At 39.0% G+C, this 21687-nt stretch overlaps 1 protein-coding gene across 1 annotated transcript; it reads right to left on the bottom strand.

Annotated features, from left to right (window-relative positions):
- Positions 1 to 2831: 2831 nt before the first annotated feature.
- On the bottom strand, positions 2832 to 9296 carry LOC137296841 (galactose-specific lectin nattectin-like). Its single transcript, XM_067828709.1, has 3 exons — positions 9163 to 9296; positions 4419 to 4598; positions 2832 to 3130 (listed from the first exon to the last, which is right to left on the bottom strand). Exons 1-3 carry the CDS (start codon positions 9290 to 9292, stop codon positions 2901 to 2903), a joined length of 540 nt encoding a protein of 179 aa, XP_067684810.1. The 5' UTR covers positions 9293 to 9296; the 3' UTR covers positions 2832 to 2900.
- Between the last annotated feature and the right edge of the window lie 12391 nt (positions 9297 to 21687).

Below are 21687 nucleotides of genomic sequence, written 5' to 3' on the forward strand. Positions count from 1 at the left end.
CTTCCTGGTTTTAAGCTGCATAAAAGGTTGCACCGACCATGTGGAACCTTTATGCAGCCTTTTAATATTTTCAGTTTTGAGGCTGTTATTCAAAACAGTCTGCAATATGTGGCAGTGCACATGTAACGAATACATTTTTTTCTCAACCTTTATAGCACAAACACAAAAATCGTGAAATTTAAGACTTTAATTCTTCAGTTCACATTTCTGCCGGTATCTCTGAATCTGTGATCGATCATGTGGTCTCTTTATTGTTAACTTTCCCAATATGTTCATGATATTGACACAATTGTAAATCGACCCTGCGCTTAGCAGAGATGTCATCTAGATGTGGAAAGTGATTTGTTGCTTCTGTTTATGAACTGCTTTTAAATAGTGATGACACCAGGTGTTTGCGAAAAGGTCACTGAAATATCCTGTTCCATCGGCTGCAACCACAAGAACTCGGACAAAGACGTACAAAGGAACGAAACCTCTTAAACTGAAAAACCTCGAACATATGTTTCAAATCTGACAAACTTGTAAACTTTCAAGATTTTGAAAGTGTTTTAGACTTTAGTCTTGGTATAGCTAGTGAGTGAGTTAATATTTAACGTCACATCGGCAATATTTCAGCCATATCGTGACGAGAACCATTAATATTATACATAATAGTGAATGGTAAAAAAAAACTCTCAACGAAGGACAATAAAACAAATAGAATATCACAGATCGATATTTAAAACTAATAATTAAATCTGAAACAGTTTAACTACAGAGGATGATACAATATAAAAAAGGACTATAGACCGCCAACAACGGAAGGTAGATCACCATACCAGGGTCCATCGTTGTGCTGATTTAGAGCACGTTATGACTTGGATGCAGTGCATTGTGCTAGCAGGCTGAGACACATACGTAGCGTGCCGAAGATATCAACTTTAGACAACTGAGTATGCAAGCAATCTTTGTCAAAAGAATGTAAAACAACAAACCACGGGCTAACTGGAGCGAAAATGCAGTTGGACAAGTCTTCTTCTGTGCGAGCAAAGTTTGGCAACGTACTTCCCTCGCTTCTAATCGAAAAATATTTTTCATGTCTAATAGAATATCGCCACCATCAAAGGTACACTCTAATTTCCTCACGTGGGTGTGCTCTCATAATTGGTACACCAGGTTCAATACTTACTCACGTGAAATATGTGATAGCGCCACTCGTGGTATTCAGGTCGTTCTTCGCTTCCACTGCCCCTGCTAGCTTCCGGTTGAATGGAGTGATGGAACACGAATAAGCAGATATTACAAAGAAATACCATCTTGCCAAGAGTTATCCATTCTCTTCCAACAGAGGTTACTCCTGTCATATCTTCCTACGTAACCTCTGTTCTAGTACGGTCATATTTCCCGGCCATAGAGAAATCCCCTTGCGGCAGAAAATCGCAGCAGGAATTACCTCCCTTGTTACTATCCAATCAGAACACGCGTTAAATAGACTTAGCTCCAATATGCCCCCATGGAGTTGGTTCATCAACGAGCGAAGGAAAGATTCGGTATTTCATGTTTAACTGAAAGTCAGAAACTGGCAATAGAGAGTGCAGGGATCAATCGCCATGATGTGTTTGCAGAAACAAAAACTGGGAGTGGCAAGTTTCGGAAATTACCCAAATCTTGCGAATGAACACTCTTGAAACAACGTCTCTGATTGCACAACTAAATCTGAAAGCCTCCAATCGCGAGTCTTGAACACTCGCACCATGAAAGGGCCGTATTAGAGGTTACGTAGGAAGATATGACAGCAGTAACCCCTGTGGGAAGAGAATGAGAGTTATCAGGATCCTGTTGGAGTTTATTTGTCTTATCTGTAGAAATTTCCTACCATTCATTCTACATAAAACACGTCTGACGTAATGAGCGAATGAAACAGAGGAGGTAACTGTAAGCACCCGTTGAACCGGAAGCTGGAAAGTCTAATATACCACGGGTTGCGCTTAAAATGTTGAATAAAAACTATTTCACGTGAGTAATTTATCAACATGAAGATGGAAATGTGTGAGCACAACCCAGTGGAGAATTTAGTCTAAGCACGTTGAAAGAAAACGGAAAAGGTTTCCGCTAAAGGTATGTTCACTAGTTAGCCTATTCTGATCAGTGTAGATATTTTACTACACTGACAAAACATGCTTGTAATAATATTTATGCATGTTACGTACTGTGATATCGAACCAATTTAGTTGTCTGTAATTTTGACAAAATCCTGAGTGTTAACTGAACATAAAATTTAATAATTTCCATTGACCGAAAACAGAGGACCATGAACTATAGCACACTGCCTCAGCAACTAGAGTCTGTAACACACCCTATATACCCATTCATCCCTAGTTCACACCCACCCCTTCACAGCCCACACGTCATCCTTTCATACCTAGATTGCAGAAGACACATGAGGACATTTTTTTTATGAATAACAACAGTTATAAGTTGTTCACTGGCCGCGAGGGGGGCATTGGCTCATGTACATATCCTCGAGGTGTGTTTATGTTAATGTTACTCGAGCCCTCAAGCACCAGAAGAGTTCGGAACTCCCAGCGGTGTACATTCAAAATAATACATCGCCTGTAAGTACATTGGTACATTGAAAATAATAGTATAGCGCTTAGCCAATCGGAAAGCGACATTCATGGGTGAGGTAAGATAATAATTGTTAAAACAACTGTGTCAAGGACTTCGTGTTAACTGTTGATTAAGGACCACATTTACTTATGACAAAATATCCTTTGTAAATTAGTATGAGTTGTCATATGTATCTCTAATTCACTTGACCCACAAAACAACGCCCTGTAAGAATCGAGTATTTTGTATAAGAAACCTGGCTTGTGCATCATATCGAGGTATGAACCAAATCCTCGAAACCCCCAGCTACGTCAAACATCTTTCTCGCAAATATAGAACTTTGTTTCCAGCATCTTTCTGTCTTGCCACTGAAAGGCATTGTCAACTTTGCTCGCCACAAGGTAGTCTCTCTCTGGTGTGATATTCTTCGGGAAACCTGGGCTCCAAGCGAAATACGCCACTTGTTGACCGTCGTGGTATACCCACTGCCCCTCATTGACCGCATCCGATCCATCGATGAAGTAGCTAGTTGTTCTACTATCTGAAAAAAAATGAAAGTATAGTGTCGGGACGACTTTGGAAAATAAAATGTGCCGTATCGCCAAAATTTATCTGGTGGTAGTACTTATTTTAAGTCCTCCATTCATAGAATATTCACACATTCTTGCCCTTGGGTGATGGTTTGGACGACAATGCCGACTACATGTCCTTTTTGCACTGGTATTCTAAGTTTACGTTTCTACTAACAGAACACTGACACATTAAATGGAAGTGGGATCAGACTGTTCAGTCATCATGCGCTCCTCAAATCGGTTCCTACAATAACATTATTAAATACCTCCCTTTACCAGATTAATGCTATTTTAACACGTTTTCGCCAGGCGCCATATCAGAAACTAGCTTGCCCAATCCTTTTTCAGATCGCCACATAAAATCTGCTTTGTCGACGTAGTTCCCATAACCAGTTTTGCATGTGATCTTTATATGTTTGCATGGAGCGTGAACGAATGAAATAGTTGCAGACTTTGCTTCATACATTGCTCTGGTTGATGAAGTGTTCAAATGCGAAAAATCACTTAATGCAGCAGCCATGTAGGATTTAATGTTCCGAACGCTCCGGTTTTAGTATAGTGTAAATTTTTAATTAGTGCATTTTCAAAAGAATTAGATTCGTTAAACGATTTGTAATGTTAAGTCTAACATGTTTTTAGTATTTTTGTCACTTTATTGTATCATGGATAAACGCCAGTGGCTAGGGCCTATTGAGGTAGCAAGAGTAACACCATGCCTATTTGATTGGTAACACTTTCAAGGAATGTGGCTCAATTGAATTCACTAATATCTCGAATGCCTCGGCGAGTGTAAGCAAAATTGTGGATTCAAAAGCGTTCATGCTACCATACGTAGCTGGACAATTGTATAGCTGCCATATTTGCAATTATTTTTTTCAAACAAAGACAAGCAGATTTCAGATGGTTGAAGGTCTTCACTAGATTGATCTTTGAAACATGAAACATTCATAAAGCTCTGCTCCGGAAACCAGTAAATCCATACTGATTCGATTTCGAGTCAAGCTGATGTAAACATAGACAAGTAATCAGCTTGATCGCTCAAGTGAAACGACTGCTTCATTAACTTAATGGTAAAACGTAGAGAATTTACTTTTATATAATGTGGAGCTAGTTTATTAGTCGATTAGGCCTCATTAAGTCAAATTGCAGTGTGTGTCTGTCACCTAATCAGTTACACTGGTGCATTTGAAAGGTTCCTTTTCTGAAAGAGAGACTCTATCTCGCATCCTGTCACGCATTCAAGAATTAAACTCCCACCTGAAGAGGCTGTAACTTGTTTTACAAAGTGACTCTGCTTGTCTGGACTGTCAATTACAAGGAAGTGCTCTCCCCTTGAAGTACAGTCCGCACGACCCTCGGTGTAAAGGATCTTGTTAAGATGAAGCTGATAGCAGAAGTTTAGGAGGCGGTTGTGGATGTAACTGGGCGGACAAGCACCTGTGGCAGACAAGACTGGTTATCATCCGTAGTGTGTTAGTTGTATTCTTTGACGCTTTCATTATTGCATATATAGTATCGTTACAATGTGGGTGAGATATTGCCGATGTCAGGGTAAACATTAAGTCACTCAATCAATCAATCAATCTCTCCAGATATACGGGCACCAGTGAAGAGTCACATTCTTGTGGTAGGTGCTGGGTAACGTTAAGAGCTCTTCAAACCACGTATGGACCCGGGTCAATTAGGTCCATAGCACCCCAGTGCTGGTCAGAAGGAGCGACTGACTGGGGCAACCTGTTTTCCGTTGATTGCGCCCATGTGACGGTGGAGGACTTGTGGTTGGTGGTTGAGGGCAGTGAGAATCTGGAACCGAGTTCCTTTTGCCACACTACTTTGGCTCTTCTTCACCAAGACGAGTGGTAGAATCTGCCGGTCACGCTATAAACCCCAGTGATGATGCACCATCGTCTATTGGTTTGTAGTCGATACCTATTGCACAGACAGATTAAATCCCAATTTTTTCTTAATCTGTGTGATCCTATTCAAATGTTTTCTGATGAATTAAATATGATTGCTTATGATTTCATTCACACGTTGTCTATGATTCCACACAATCGCGTGCCACGGTTTACTATTGACTGCAAACAAGCTCGGGAAAACGCAGAAAAATATTTCCGTCGGCACCCAACAGTCCATAACTTAAACCAATATAGAATTTCAAACGCTAAGGCGCGTCGTATATTTGAACAAAATATACAAACTCACATTTCTAGGGTATGGAATATGGTGAAGAAGCAAGCAAGGCAAAGGTTCCAAATGTAGTGCATACCATCGTGCCTCTCTTTTAACAGAGGCATCTGACATTGCCAACAAACCAGTTGAAAAGTTCAACTTAGCTAAGCAATCCTCCTCATGTCATTATTCACCAACATTTCAGATATTAAAAACCCAGCAAGAACAAAAGAAAATTAGGTTTAACCGAGATATTAGGGAGGATTCTAATAAAAATTGTTCCTTTCATGGGCATCATGCTGCCCTTGAGCAAGCTCATGACACTGCTTCAGGAGACCTTAATATTCATTATCAGCTCCTTACACATTAACCTGAATCATGACTAGAAACACTGAATCTTTTGACAGCATCTGGACTGCTTGCAAATTCCCATTATCATTCCTATTCCTAAACGTGGCCGGGATCATACGGATCCATCTAATTACAGACCAATTTCTTTAACTAGCTGTGTTAACAGACAATGTAACGCATGGTATGGTTAATAATAGTCTTTTCGGTACCTAAAAACCTACAACGTCACATTGAATGTCTGCCTCACGTATTCACTGTGGTTTCCGCACAAATGGTAGTGCCATCGTTCATTTGATATGCTTACAATTTTTTCAAAAGTTCAGAAATTCCATGCTTAATACACATGATGTATCGATTTTTTGCGATCGTGAAAATGGGAAATATATTGTCTTGGGAAACATATGCATACTATTGAAAGGCAACTGCTGTTGTGTTCACATACAATAAATATATAAATAAATAAATGATGTCTTGAAAACGGTTTTAATTTATTTTTTTTTTAATCCAAACCTAATGGTATACATTTTCAAAGAAAATATTGAAGAGCATAAAAACCCTGAACTGTCTCTAAATGGCACTCTGAATGTTGTAAAGGAGGCCAAGTTCTCGGGTTTAATTTTTAATCACATTTAACGTTTCTGCCACACATCAACACGTGAGGCACTATTTAAAGTGAGTGATCTTAGTTCTGCGCCGCACCCAGCAATATTCAAGGTATATGGCAGCGGTTTGTAAATAATCGAATCTGGACCAGACAATCCAGTGATCAACAACATGAGCATCGTTCTGCGCAATTGGGAACAGATGACATGTGTCAAACAAGTCGCATCCGATCCCGTTAGTTGCATCTTACGACAGAGTCGCCTTTTATGGCAAGCATGGGTTGCTGAAGGCCTATTCTACCCCGGAACCTTCACGAGTAGTTGACTAATTGAAAGTCGTGTCCAGTCGTAAGTGGGGAGGGGGATCCAGCTACCCTCCTACAAAGTTACTGGTCATTGGTCCGTCCGAAACATGATTACGGCTCTGTCGTACAAGCTGGAATCTGCAAAGCAACCGAAAACTTTAAATTCTGTTCACCACCAAGATCTAACACTTTGTCTTGGTTCCTTTCGAACGTCACCTCTCGACAGCCTTTAAGTGGAGGCCGATTTAAAATGTACTTTACAATATATAACAAAATTATATTGCAAAGAGTCACACCCGACATTAACTCTGTCTGTGTCATTGAGTCAAGAACATGTAATCCAATCACATTTTTTTCAGATTTTTTCCTTTTTTCAGGCTACAAACGGTCTTTCTTGCGAAATTCCCCTTTTAATTGAAATTATTGTTACCTAGCCACGTTGGAATTTCTCATCATAGCTAATCACTTCTTATTCCATATTCTGTTTACAAAGCTAGCATCTGAACATACATCTGATGCAAACGAAGTGGGACACCCAAGCTGGCATGAATAAATTACATGAAATATATTTGTTGCACCGCGTTGAGCTGTCAGGCCAGATTTGAGGGGGTCATTATGCAGCGATGTCGCATTGTGATACGCGGTATACACACGAATACGTATTGAAAGGTGAAGATCTGTTTTGCATCCCTTGTGATGAAAAATCCCGGTCAAGCATGTCCTGCTTGACTGAATTGATTTGCCCATCACAAGAGATAGATATGTCAAAACAGTTAGGGATTTTGTGTGTAAATATAAATTATCATAGAATAGAATTACTTGATAAATTTTGAATAATACTTTTTGTAAATACTTAATGATGCTTGAAAGATAATAGCAGAAATTAGAAACTGTGATTGTTAATGGCTGTATCCCCAAAGGATAAGTAAGTCCCAAACCTTTCAAAGCTGCACGAAATGACGTGTTCAAGGAATGACAAAATGCTAGTGACCTTTCTATGTATATTTAATACTTGATGCACACCATTAACATATAAATAACACATGCCTCCCTCTGGAATGCTCCGTGTGTGTTGCCTGGGACTTGTTGGGCAGTAGGATGTAAGAGGATACATGAACCCTTGTACTTCGGTGTGGATGGTGTAAGTCTGCAGGAACCATTTAGGCGAGGAGTAGAATGCCCCTCTGCATATAGAATGCCCACTTCACAGAGCAGTTCCAAGATCTGCCTTGTAGCGAAGATGAGAATCTTGTCAACATCTCCATGGTCAGGTATCAGGAACTGCTTGCTGGTGTCATCTAGTAACTAGAATCCTCTTCTGACTCTTTCTATATAGCAACAAATGATGGGATAAACTGGAGATAGTCCTCACGGAAAACGTGAGCATTATTCCGCAAAGTTCGTACATCGTCGTTATTGGCGTTGTCTCAGAATTAATGGAGTGCTGGGACAACGGACACCCCCTTTAGGGAACCTAGCCTTTTCGTTAGACTCAACGGTTCAATGATTATGGATATTAGGCGACGGTTGTAAAACAAAACAACAGGAACTTTTGACGAAGCGGGTATGCACCGTTGTTCCTAATTATGGAGTGGACCGGACCAAACTGACCCTTCAGATTATAGACCACTTTTGCTATCTAGCTGCCCTTTGTATTTAACAGATCAATGATCTATAATGATTAATTTGGTACATGCAAATCTACTTACTGACATACAATGTGGTTTCGGTTAAAAGAGAAGTACAATTAATCATCCTTTTAGTGAAGTATTTACTTATATTTATATCACACACATATTAAAGGAATGGAAAAAACATAATTCTTGGGCTTAATTTTTATGAGCACTCGGACTTTTCACCTCATGTTACTTAATGCTATGTAAATAATAAATGCCTTACTGCCGCTGTTTTGCTGAAAGGTGTCTCTAATACGTAGAGGGCATAAGAACCCTGCTTATCATAGACTACCAGGTAATTATGTTTTCATAGCTGTGACAAACGTCATATAAACAACTCTTAAATACATTAATAAACACCCTAAACATAACATCGTTGCAGATTCTCTTTCGTGCATTAGAGCTATAATAACTCTTTGTACTTTTTCTCAAAATAATCGAACTGTATAATGAACTTGCTTCGGGCCAACACGACATTGTCCTCTGTTGGTTTCCCAACTGTGTAGGACTGGAGGGATCGTGTAAATCCAGCTAGGTTGCATGAAGGTACCAAATTACTGTAGGTTAACATGGTCACTAGAACGGTGATCTACTTTCGGTTCCTGGTGATCTCTATCCCGTTATGATATCGTAATGTCAATCCAATTTGTATAATTGTACAGCTACATGCTAGTTTCAATCTTCTACCTGTGAATCTAGTTATTTCTATCATATAATTGCTTTTATTAGGAATTTATATCTTTTAAAGGCTCAGGCATGTAATTTGGAATAAGTTATACTCACAAAGTACATAAATAGACAATGTTTTTTCGAAAGTGGTCAGATGTAACTGTCATATGTTAAGTACAGATTTAACCACTAGAATCAACAAATTTTGAATTAGGATTATACTTACCTGCGGTAAGACTGTAATACACTGTTCCCGCCTCCTCTTGTCCGTCCAGGGGCGACATGAACACCACATCATGAAGCTGACACCGTCGATGTTGTGATCTGTAGAATACAGACACACACGCCTCGGTCATAAGGCACAGCGACACACATTCAACATCGCTTCCGATGTTGGAAACTTCAGATAGGATGTTGGTTGTCATAATGACATTTGTGAAACTGTCCCACTTGTTTCCAAAACCGGCCTTGAGTAAAGGCGACACTCGGGTTACAAGATATGTCAGTATGAGAGTGATCATACTGAACTCCATAGTTTAGTGGACGTCGTTCTTCTGTTACCGAGATCGAGCAAGTGATCCCTTCACCGATGTGCTGGCACGTTATTTCGATCACAACGGCTTAATAGCAAACGCTGATTGGTACTCGGTCAACTTTCGTATGAGGTTAGATGGTGTAAAATGAACAGAAATCCTACTGATTTGAATATCATTGCATGTAAATTGTAACACGTATTCAGGTTCTCATACAAGACATGGCCTAAGATTGCACACTGTCAGCTACCTATGCATAATGTGCTTGTCAATATCAAGTGACACATGACAAGTTGTATTTAAATGCACGCTTTTAAGTCTTCACGTCAATGACCATATAGTGACACAAAATAAAATGAACGTGACGTGTAATATTCTTCTGTTTATACATAGAAAAAATCCTCTGGAACTCTACACGTGTATGTTCACAACCGTTTTCGTCTCTTATGCATATTGTAAGGGGTATGCAGTTTGTGTTGTATAGACGAATGACTACATCAATAGCATCAATGAACGTATATTGGTTAAATGCATACTGCGACATGCAAATGAGGGCATGTATATATTGTCGCGTGGATAATTCTTTTCGTTACGTGTTGATTTTATGCCTGATGCAATCATTGCTACTGCCACGCGATACTGTCCAAAGTAAGCAGGAAAGGAGCACCGTTGTTGCTAGTCTTCTGCACTCATTGTGTAAAGCAACTGTTCACAAAATATATGCATTTGAATAAGCTTTCCATTGGGACATGTTGTCCATTCAAAACATCATCAATTACGTTTCACAGACAATGAAAGAAGGAAACAAAGGGCATTTGGCCACTTACTTTTGATGACAATGAAATCCCATGTATGAATCCTAGATCCACAAATATTTGGCATATTAAATTATTTGAGGCCAAAAAGGCACTGTAAACACATACTTCCTGATGTTGTATGGCGTATGCAGTTTGTGATGTGTCGACGAATGATGCACAAATATTTGCCATATTTGATTATTTGAGGCCATCAAGACACTGTAAATACACATTTCTTGATAATGTCCATTTTAGAGAATCCATTCTTCAGAAAGCTTCACTAAGTGCATTTTGACCTTATTAGTGTCATGTGTCTTGACGCTGGCATATTTTATGTTGAATTGACGTCACGGGTGTACAAAACCAGTTTTCACTTTTTTTTGCCGTAACTTAGAGTGCAATCCATTACAAATATAACAACTGCATTTCTAGAATTGTTCTTGCATTTTGGAACACAATCAGACAAAGAGATTTTTCAAGGTGTCCATGATCTGGTTAAATGTGTCATCTCCATTCAGCACTCGGAACACCATAATTCTTTATGCATATTCTGACGATTCGCAATATTTCATTGACTTCTGTCGTACTAGAAATGCTAACAGATGCAGGGAGGAATATACACAACAGAGTTTGTAAATCATTAAGTGGTACATCATATATACCACATGCAGTCAATAGAGTTAATGGGTTTTATGCGTCAGTCTATTGTAGTGGTGTTAAAAATGTGCAGACCGTTTCTGGATTGATTGAACGATTTCCCAAGTTATTTTATGTCTCACTAGCATAAATTTGAAACCACTCCGTCTGCAACTTGGGAAAGTTGTTTGAGTATGACCAGGACCGATATTCGTTAGAATGAACATGAACCGGAAGTAATAGCAATCGAGAAACCATACTTAGATGTCTATATCGGTCAAAATAAAAACCATTACGCATTTTTACAGCAGCGATTTTTGTTATTTTGCATTGTTCACATGCATCAATATCGGCATTTTTCTTTGTTAAATATTTGAAGTGATTATTACAGGTATTTCTAGTTTGTACCAGTCCTGTAAAAGAAGGGCCTGAGTAGTCATTTGTTCATTGCCATTTTACTCAATGTCCCGACTCAGTCAAATGGGGAGAGAAAAGGCACCAGTACACCACCTGATATATCCACGTGACGTTAAATATTAACTCACTCACTCACTGATCTATCCACATGCCAAGTTTGGTGAATAAATGACGAATGTGCATGTCCGTTTTGATCCCCCACCCCAGATCGCGATGCGGGGGATTAAAGTACACTTAACAACATACAGTTGTTTTGACGACTCGATATCTGGCCCTTGATCGGGGATCAAATTAACCTGTGTAACAACGCCAAGCACGTCTGATTAATACATGTATGTCTCTTTATATTTTCCTCTTACTCATTTGACACACGGAGCAATGATCGATGAAAATCGGATATTTGGCCTATACGAAGTCATGTCGCTGAATTACACATTAATTATTCAGGTTGGACGATCTACAGCGGTTGCTGTTTGCAAAAATTGGTGTGCTACAAGACACCAAAGTATCGACTTTTTCCTTTAACCAAAATCAACTATATCGAACATGTTTCGGAAACATAGGACTTCAGTGCCTTCCTGTCTTGCCACCGAAACCCATTGGCCTTGCTAACCATGGCAATCTCTGCATGCTATTGAATTAGACGATAAACCTTGAACCTAAGTAAAACAGGTCGCTGATCGACTGTCGTGGTAACACTGTCCTTCTGTTCTAGTATCTGTCCTATCGATGAAGTAGCTGGATACTGTACTGTCCGAAAAAAAGGTTAACGTAAGGAAACACTTTTGGACATAAACTTTCCATGTTATAAATATTTATCTGGTACCATCGATCATTGTCAGTGGTTCATTCATAGCAGATTTACAGTTTTATGCCCTTCACAAATGGAGCCTGTATCTGATGACAGATGAAGAATGCCTAAAGGATTTGCTTTGCATGTGGGTAAGAAACGGAATAGAACGTGTTGAAGTTCAGTGTGTGTCTTTTTGAGTGCGTTCGTTTGGTCCCTTTTTGTTTTGACCGTGCATACCCTGGTTAACTTCAGTTAGGGCTAGATGAGCACAGCCACGAAGTGTTACTGCCATTGCTCAAACAGGTTTTGTACCGGACATAAAAAACCCCCACTAACATGACTAGATTCAGTTTACTGAAGTGCGCATGAAAACTGTTCAGCTATGACACCCCAAGGACATACTCACAGAGAGTGAGTGAGTGAGTTGAAGTTTTACACCGGATCAGAACCCGAAAGCTTTGTCCTGAAAGTTTATATAAGTGGTTATAGAAACTCTCGTGAAAATGTTATACACCACTAGCGACCAAACTTTCTTGTGGATCAAGCGTATGCCTAATTACTTTTTTTCCAATATCACTAGCCTGCTTACTTTACATATTCCTTATGTGTCATGCCATCTAAACTTGTCTTCATTCATTCATAACTTCACAACTTTCTTAGCCATGATATGGCTCTAGTACTGCGAATGTGACTTAAAATTTTAACTCATTTTCAGCTGCTTAAAAGAGGTTGATGAGTTTATGTTCTTTGACTTTTGGAATCTATACTTTTCTTTGAGTAAATATTTATACCCTCGGGATTAACCTGTGTCTTGTGTCCGCCTTGTTTTACTTGCTACTCTATCAGCCCAACCTCTCCGCATTAGATGAAAGTGTACTTGATTTCAATCTTTCTGTGAAGGAACAATTTGTGCCCAGGCAAGTGTTTGCACTCGGTCTCTGGTGCCCAATGCTTAAGCTTCAAGTGATTTGAATACTTGAAAGGAAAGTGGATCAATTAAATTGATGCTTTCTGTATATTTGTGACTCACTTGATTATACTCATTAATATTGTTTGCTCAATACGTCTCTCATAAATGATGATCGACTTTGTTCAGCTTGTCTCAGGTCAACAAGAGTGCATTGATAGAATGAGTTGAAACCAGGCTCTACGAAGTCCAGTGGAAATGCTCAATAAAAATGCTGTATGATTTTATCAAGATTCTAGAATACAATACGCGTTACAGTTCACAGGAAAATAATGAGTTTAGTTTTATGCCACTCTGAAATAGTCCAGCTGTATTGCGGGGAACTAAAAATAATCAAGTCTGGACCCGACAATCCAGTGATCAACAACATGAGCATCGATCTGCATGATGGGGATCCAATGACATATCAACCAAGTCAACGAGCCTGATGACGCGATCCCGTTGATAGCCTCTTACGGCTACCTAGTCGCCTTTTGTGGCAAGCCTGGGTTGCTGAAGACCTATTCTTTCCCGGATCTTCACGGACAACACGAACTAGTTTAAGAACATTCAACTCAGCTCCGTGTGTGTTGGGTCACCTTTGTTTGCTTACCAGTACAAACCGCGACCTTAACAACAGGCAAAAAAAAACAGCATGCGCAACGCTGATGCTGCCGTCGCTGGTCATGAGCCATGGCAAGATCAAACGGAGACTTCAGGACAGTTTGCACGACATGTCGGTAATGGTCGGGACTGGCATCACGGTGACTAAGGCACCCCACTCTTTGTTGTGCAGGGAAGGGGTACTTGGAAGTACTAAACAGTCTTTGTTGTCCTTCTAGCAATGCGTCGAGGCTTTGTCTCACAACGACAGCACTCAAAGGGGCAGAACAAGCCTATAACTATACGTCAGGGACGCTGGAGCGAGTGGCATTGTATCCACTACAACCGTTTAACCACGTTTCTTGAGGACTAACATGGCTTTAACATATTTTGTTCTATTCAGCAGAGTGAAATCATGGATAAAGATATCCATTTTGGATTTCCAATCCTACCCCTATCCTCTTTCTAGAACGTCGAAGGTGATGATATACTTATTATGCCTACATCATTACTGGCTGTTGTGGGGTTTTTTTCACTGTACATTCATTATTATCTCACATCTATTACGAGTAACTGATGTCATTATTTCTCAGAGACGAGGAAATCCACTTGGTTCTATGGATGTCCACACGCATATAACCCCAAATATTCAAAACTCTTCAGCTCACCATTGTGTATTATCTGTATAGTTTAACCGTGCTCAAGGTATTCTGTTTTCCGTGAAGTTATGATTTAGAAGACGATGAGACCTCCGACATAACAGTAAGTAATAAAGTAGATCAGTTGACATGTAGAGTCACATCGGTAATATTTCATCCATATCGTGACGAGAACAACTTATGCATGAATATTGAAAATCAGTTAATAATGGATCGACGCAGATGGTTACGACGACAAGTAAAAAATCACGGTATGTGTATCTCCTAACTTTGGCATCAGGGTCAGAAATGTTTCTTTTAGTGGCATTGATAGAAGTTGGAGAGACAGATGTGTATAAACTCTGTGAATGAACATATCCACCCCTCACTAACCCCCTTACCTAACTTTGGCATCAGGGTCAGAAATATTTCTTTTAGTGGCATTGATAGAAGTTGGAGAGGCAGATGTGTATAAACTCTGTGAATGAACATATCCACCCCTCACTAACCCCTTTACCTAACTTTGGCATCAGGGTCAGAAATATTTCTTTTAGTGGCATTGATAGAAGTTGGAGAGGCAGATGTGTATAAACTCTGTGGATGAACATATCCACCCCTCACTAACCCCTTTACCTAACTTTGGCATCAGGGTCAGAAATATTTCTTTTAGTGGCATTGATAGAAGTTGGAGAGGCAGATGTGTATAAACTCTGTGGATGAACATATCCACCCCTCACTAACCCCTTTACCTAACTTTGGCATCAGGGTCAGAAATATTTCTTTTAGTGGCATTGATAGAAGTTGGAGAGGCAGATGTGTATAAACTCTGTGGATGAACATATCCACCCCTCACTAACCCCCTTACCTAACTTTGGCATCAGGGTCAGAAATATTTCTTTTAGTGGCATTGATAGAAGTTGGAGAAGCAGATGTGTATAAACTCTGTGGATGAACATATCCACCCCTCACTAACCCATTGACCATCTTCGACAAGAAACACATCCTATCAGGGCGGAATAAGAAGCTGACTATCTATGAAGTTTGTCCTCATCTATGGACGTCTTGATTATCATCAGAAATGATGTTCTTTTCACGTCATCCAATGTTATTGGTCAGTTAGGCGATACACACACCGGCCGTCGATATATTTTGCACTCCACGGTCACGATAGAGCTGCAGACATTTCACAGTGGAACAGAGCTCCGTATGTCGTAAACTTCTGAATTATGAATTCTCAAAACCTTGAGTAGACGAGGCGCAAGGTTTACATGATAAGTCATTATGTGTGAGTTTATTTGTACACCGCTTTCAATAATATTCTAGCAATATCAACGTGCGGACGCCAGAGATACATTTCACATACTGTACCTTTGTGGAGAATCGACATGACATGCAAAAGCTTTAACTACAAGACAAACGCACCACCCACAGTCAGTGTGAGACTGATTATACTACATTCCTGTGTGCAATAAAGTGGAATATAGTGAGTTTGTCGATATGCTGATGCGTTTTTTCGATTGCAATGACTCGTACTTGCTGCACTCGGCGTACATATTTGGTTTCAGTTGAAGTTAGATGGTGGAAACAAACGGGAATTACACTGAGCTGAATGCCATCATATACAATATGCAACGGACAAGGTTTGTCTGTAAACATTGTGACGGGTACGCATAAATATATCAATAACATCAACGCTGCACATTGTATCGGGGACTTATGAACACTGCGACATGTTATTGCATGCGTTTGTTGTTTAGCGCCGCACTCAGCCATATTCAAATATTTAAGCATGATATGGAGTTCTGTAGCAACAGACCATCCAGTAATCAACCAGTAGCCAACCAGCCCCCAACAAGACGTAGCAATATATGTAGATCAATGATGCCGTATGAAATCATTGACGCTATTTTTTTTTCTTTTTGTTATCATTCGAAGGAATGTGCGGTGTTGATTTCATGTCACAGTTAGCATGTATTGCACGTGCATAATCGTCAAGCTACCTGTAGCAGCCAAGTGTACTCGCCCAATTCGTTGTACCGCCTCTCGTCACAAATGCGTTTAGTGCGCAGGATCATCTAGTATGTGTCTAGCAGTAGGAGATCTAGGTAATCGGTAAGATTGTGACTATCTGCGTGTTATTTTATTGTTTTAATATTGTAACCAGAGAAATACATGTAGTTTGATTCATTGGTGACATGCAAGATGGAAACTTGTTGCGTTTGAATTCACCAAGTCGTACTGCGTCTGTTTTGAGTTTCTAAACTCTAGGCATAATACTCTTCCTTTGCAGTGATCGAATGCATGCAATAATGTCCACTTTTAAAGACAGACAGTGTGATCACTTCAAAATACTGCAATGTTGCACCCGATCCAGGAAATATTAGCTGCTACTAGCAGGTCTTTGTTAGCGCGACCCGTAACGGTCCGGGGTAGAACAGTCCTTCATCGAAGCCAATGATTGTCATAAAAGACGACTCTACCATTGGTTCCCAGTTGCGCACAGTCGACGCTCATGCTGTTGATCACTGGATTGACTGGTCCAGACTTGATTATTTAAAGGCCGCCGCCATATAGCTGGAATATTGCTGAGTGCGGCGTAAAACTAAACTCACTGACTGTATTTATCTGCTACTAGCAGTTACAAAGACAGCCTTTCCGCCCATGGAGACTAACACTTGCAGCTAACGGAGACTACAATATATATACTGACCATGGTAGGACATCGTCATATTTTGCATCCCAAGCACGCCATATTGAGGCGAAGCAATGCCAGCCTCACTAGGTTGTGTAGTTTATGTACCCACAGTTGACAAATCGTGAAGGACAGTGCCTTATGAAATTGCATATTCCGTGTGTAGATGTGTATTTGCGTTTCTGACTGATATCCTTTATATCGTTCACGGAATACCCAGGTGCCGTGTGTATCTAAAATTTGCAGTTGTCTAGATGCATATATTCACTTATCAAGAGTGCTCTTTATTATTTTCTCTACTCTTCGGTCATATATTAACTGGTCACCAACTAATATCGGAACATGTATACATTAAATCTTTACTGTATAAATAAATGTGGGGAAAATATGTTCGTTGTTTAAATTTGTTTCATATTATCGAAGTACAATACTGAATGTCTAAAATAAGCCAACAATACTAACGTTCCTGTTGCGGCTTGTTTTACATTTTCCATACATGACTAACTGGGAGCCTATCTACGTAACCTACGCATAGACCAGATCATGTATCGGAGTCACAGTCGGGTTCCCGGGGTCTGCTACGATACGCTTCTCAGTTATATTACTGAACATGCAACTGCTTCAATGTCTTATCCAGCCTGGCATGAGACATTTGATTATTTATAAATCAGTGAAGAAGACTTCTGTGTTCATTTGAATTAAATAGGTTTTGTTTACTGTTAGTTGCCCGAAATATGAAAAGTATTCAAACCTGTTGCAGTAAAACAGGTGAATGATAAAACATGAATACTACATGTACACACTTTAACTCCACAACAGTAAGTTGCATGGACACACATCTTTACTTAAGTCTGCATCTACTCCACTGTATGTCAGATTTTACTTGCAAATATATTAATTCATGTCATCATTGTTAAATGAACATACGGCTGTATATGTATGAATCATTCGTAGTTCTTATATCATTTACTGTCATTGTTGTTGTCATAGTCTTAACCATTACTAGTGTTCATATGTCACGGTTCTCTCTGAATGATTGTGTGGTCAGCAACAGTTGTTCCCCCCTATCGGAAAATCGGCGCAAGAGGGAAGATGGCAAAGGCAAGGTGTCCTTGCACAGGCAGCAAGGACAGGCAACTGTGATGCCTAAAAATGCCAGCCTCAGCAACTGTGATGAGAGAACCGATGGCAGTGGGTCAAAAACATCCGCCACAGCACGATGCTTTTTGTGAAAGTATATTCAGTTTATTTTGTTCATGATGATATTTTCAAAATTATTTTCAAAAAGTTATCGTATTTATTCAGACTTTTAGTTTTTAAATTCAGTGTATACCAGCGTACACCCCTTTACTACATTTCCACTCGTAAATGTTATTCATTTCTGTTTATTAAGTGAAGAGCAAATATAAAGTTCTCATGAAAGAAACTTTGGAGGAATTCAGATACTTCTTGTAGAATGTGACCCGTTTACATCATCACCACCCTAAGCTGAGTAATGGAGCTGCTTGTGCACCTTCTTCAAAGTAAGTCATTTAAAATTTAAGTTGATTACAATCCTAATTTATTATTATTATTATATAACTTTGAATAGTTTGTGGCCTGTACATAATTCTCAAACAGTTTCTTTGTCAGTTGATGAAAACTGAAAATTTAACAAACGTGACGCAATCAGTTAACATTAAGGTTCATCACTGCGAAATATAAAAACATAACCAGGTTATACTTTTCAAACGTAACATTTACTAACATAACTGTTAAGGGCATGGGTTTTAGTATGTGGAGGTTTTTAAAAGATGAACTACACAAGTGTCAGCTATACATACCCTTGGTAAACAATATCTATAGTTTTAAAATGCACGTAGTTTGTGGAAACACTTTGGCTACAAATTAATTTTTAAACTGTGTTGAAATACTTCTACAGTAAAACAATAATTATCCACTTTTAGAATTCTCCATTTATTGTTATTATTGTAGTTTCAGTTGCCAGCGAAAATAATCAACCTTGACGCTGATTCCCAGCACGTCCGCAATGTTTCCTGAGGCAATTCATGGGGAAAATATATACTGGCTTCCTACCTAACGAAGAAGATCATCAGTACATGGAATCATATAAAGGTGAGAAAAAAACCTAATGTGGTAAGTAGAAGATAGATATCCTCTTGCGAACCTTATTCAGAAACACTTGAACATGGTAGGTGAATCTGTGAGAGAACTAAGTTTGGTAAGGTGAAGAACACCAGGGCTGAGAGGTTAAAGGATGACCAGCGAGGTGGTGCAGGGAACAGAAGGGTACATAGGAATTGACACCTTGCGGGCTGAGTTACAGAAGAACACTTTCTCATTATTGTAATTTTTGTAACTTCTATGTCTTGCAGTGAGTTCCAGACAGGGAAAAGTTTATGAGCATGAATAAGACAGCAAAGCTTTCTGAAACAGCTGCATGTGGATATAGGCATGGCTTCCTCCAGCCTTTCTTCAGTCTCCAACATGGGGAAAGGTAAGCAATTGAAGACCTCGGGAGAAGAAAGTTATAACCCACACTTTTGTCATTTTGAGAAAAAGGCATTTAAAAGTTTGTCATTAGCTGACAAATCCTGTAGTAGGAATAATTGGATATTGACATGTTTGTTTTGGAGATCATGTATTTGTGTAATGAAATATAAATATTTGTACTGAAACACAAGTTATAAAGTCGTGATTTGTACATTTGAAATAGCACCCTAACATACATTTTTGTTGGTTATAACATTTTTTCTGAAAAAGGTTTATCATTGTCTTCCTGAAGAGTCATTACATAGTCAATATCAGTCAATACCATGTGTTTAAAAACACAATAAAACATGGCTTAGCAATTAATAACTAATTTTATTTGTTCAGAACATGATTGAAAATAAGGAATGACCCCAAACTAGCACAAAAACAGAGTGGAAATGTTATTCAGTTGACATTACTAATGAAAACAAACATCCTTATTGTTTCCATCTTGAAATCCTGTCGTGGAAATTGATTAAAACGATGATGCAAAATATCACAGTTGTCAACTTGATAAAAACTAAATGAATAAAATTGATTTCAGCCTGAAATTTAACCAATAACAAAGCTCCTAAAATTTTAACATCATGAGCGAAACAGCTCAAAACTCTTAAAATCTTCTTTGAACAGGGTTTCAACTTGAAACTTAATTAACGCAGCATGTGTTATCTCGAAGTATCTTTGTCTTCACCCAGGCCCTCCATACACTTTTTACTGCAAGAGCATGCAGGTCCTGTAGTGACTACATCAACTTTCTTCCCACTACTTGATACATAAGCTTCTCCTTTGTTCTTTAAGTCTTTATTTATGGCCTTTTTGGATCTGTTTCTGGAATTTGTGTTTTTTTTTTCTCTCTTTTATCCTGAAATCGATTAGTTACATAATTTTATTTCAAAATCAGCATATGTTCTCTCAATAAACCTAATTTGTTCATGTGAACAGCCTGGAGCACGTGAGATTAACACTGACATTGGGGATGCATATGACTTTGATATGACCTTGTACTGATGAGAACTCTACACAAGCAGCATCAAGGTGCAGCAAGTCTGAAGGAAGAACTGAACACAGGTCATGTGCTTTGACTTCTGTAAAACTCACACACAAAAATTCAAGTTTTGGGCAGTGTCTAACATTCTCAATTTCATTCCCTGGGAGCACAGAACATCCACTGATGTTGAGAATCTTGAGAAATGGTTCATGTTTGTCAGAAATGAAAGAGATTGTATGGGTGCATGAGTGATGTTCAGTGTGTGAAGTTTGGTAGATTTTGACAGCTGTTGGCACACAATGTCACTTGCACAGGTGGGTGAAAACAAATACTCAGCATGTGGTATTTAAAAATATCTAAAACAGGATGAATGAGACATCAGTTTTTGCAGATGATTCTTCACAAACATAAAAAGTCAACAGAAAAGTCATCCACATTCCTCTAGAGGATACTGTTTCCATGAACAATATTGTACAGCAACATATGTCATATTTGGGATTTCACTTCCTCAGTAAAGTACAAATTCTAGTACTTTTTTGGTTGAGTCCCATCTGGGATTCGAACCCGCACAATCAGAGTCAGGCACCTAATCGCCAGCACACAAAGTCAGCTCAGCCACCGCGACTTCCCGGATGTGACTCAACCAAAATATTACTAGAATTTGTACTTTACTGAGGAAGTGAAATCCCAAATAGGACATATGCTGCATTTGACCACTTCCTAAATGGCATCGTGTAATAATATTGTACGGGAATTTGCAGATTGAGTGACGATTTGATTAAGTGTTCCAGTTCAATGAATTCCAGAATTGTAACTAATACTTCCTCGGGTAGATTTATCAGAGTCATCTGTGAAAAAAAATGTTAGTTGTCAATTTGCATCTGAATGTTTTACCAAAGTGAACGTTTTCGTGATAATGTGTCAGTTGATAACCCTCAGTATTTTCCACTTTCGTTTCACGAAGAAAATGATAACCTACAAATACACACTTTCTCCTGTTTACCTTTTGTAGAAGACATCCCAAACGTTTTTTACATGCATATGTATATAAGTAACTTCAAAGTATCATTTCATTTTTTGGTGAAAACGCTTTTGTTTTTGCGTAATAGAACCCTGGGGTTGTCACGACTGACGAAATGAGCGATTTGGAAAGAATATGATAACCCACAAAATACA

The sequence above is a fragment of the Haliotis asinina genome, chromosome 9, assembly GCF_037392515.1.
Source record: "Haliotis asinina isolate JCU_RB_2024 chromosome 9, JCU_Hal_asi_v2, whole genome shotgun sequence".
Lineage (NCBI taxonomy): Eukaryota > Metazoa > Mollusca > Gastropoda > Lepetellida > Haliotidae > Haliotis > Haliotis asinina.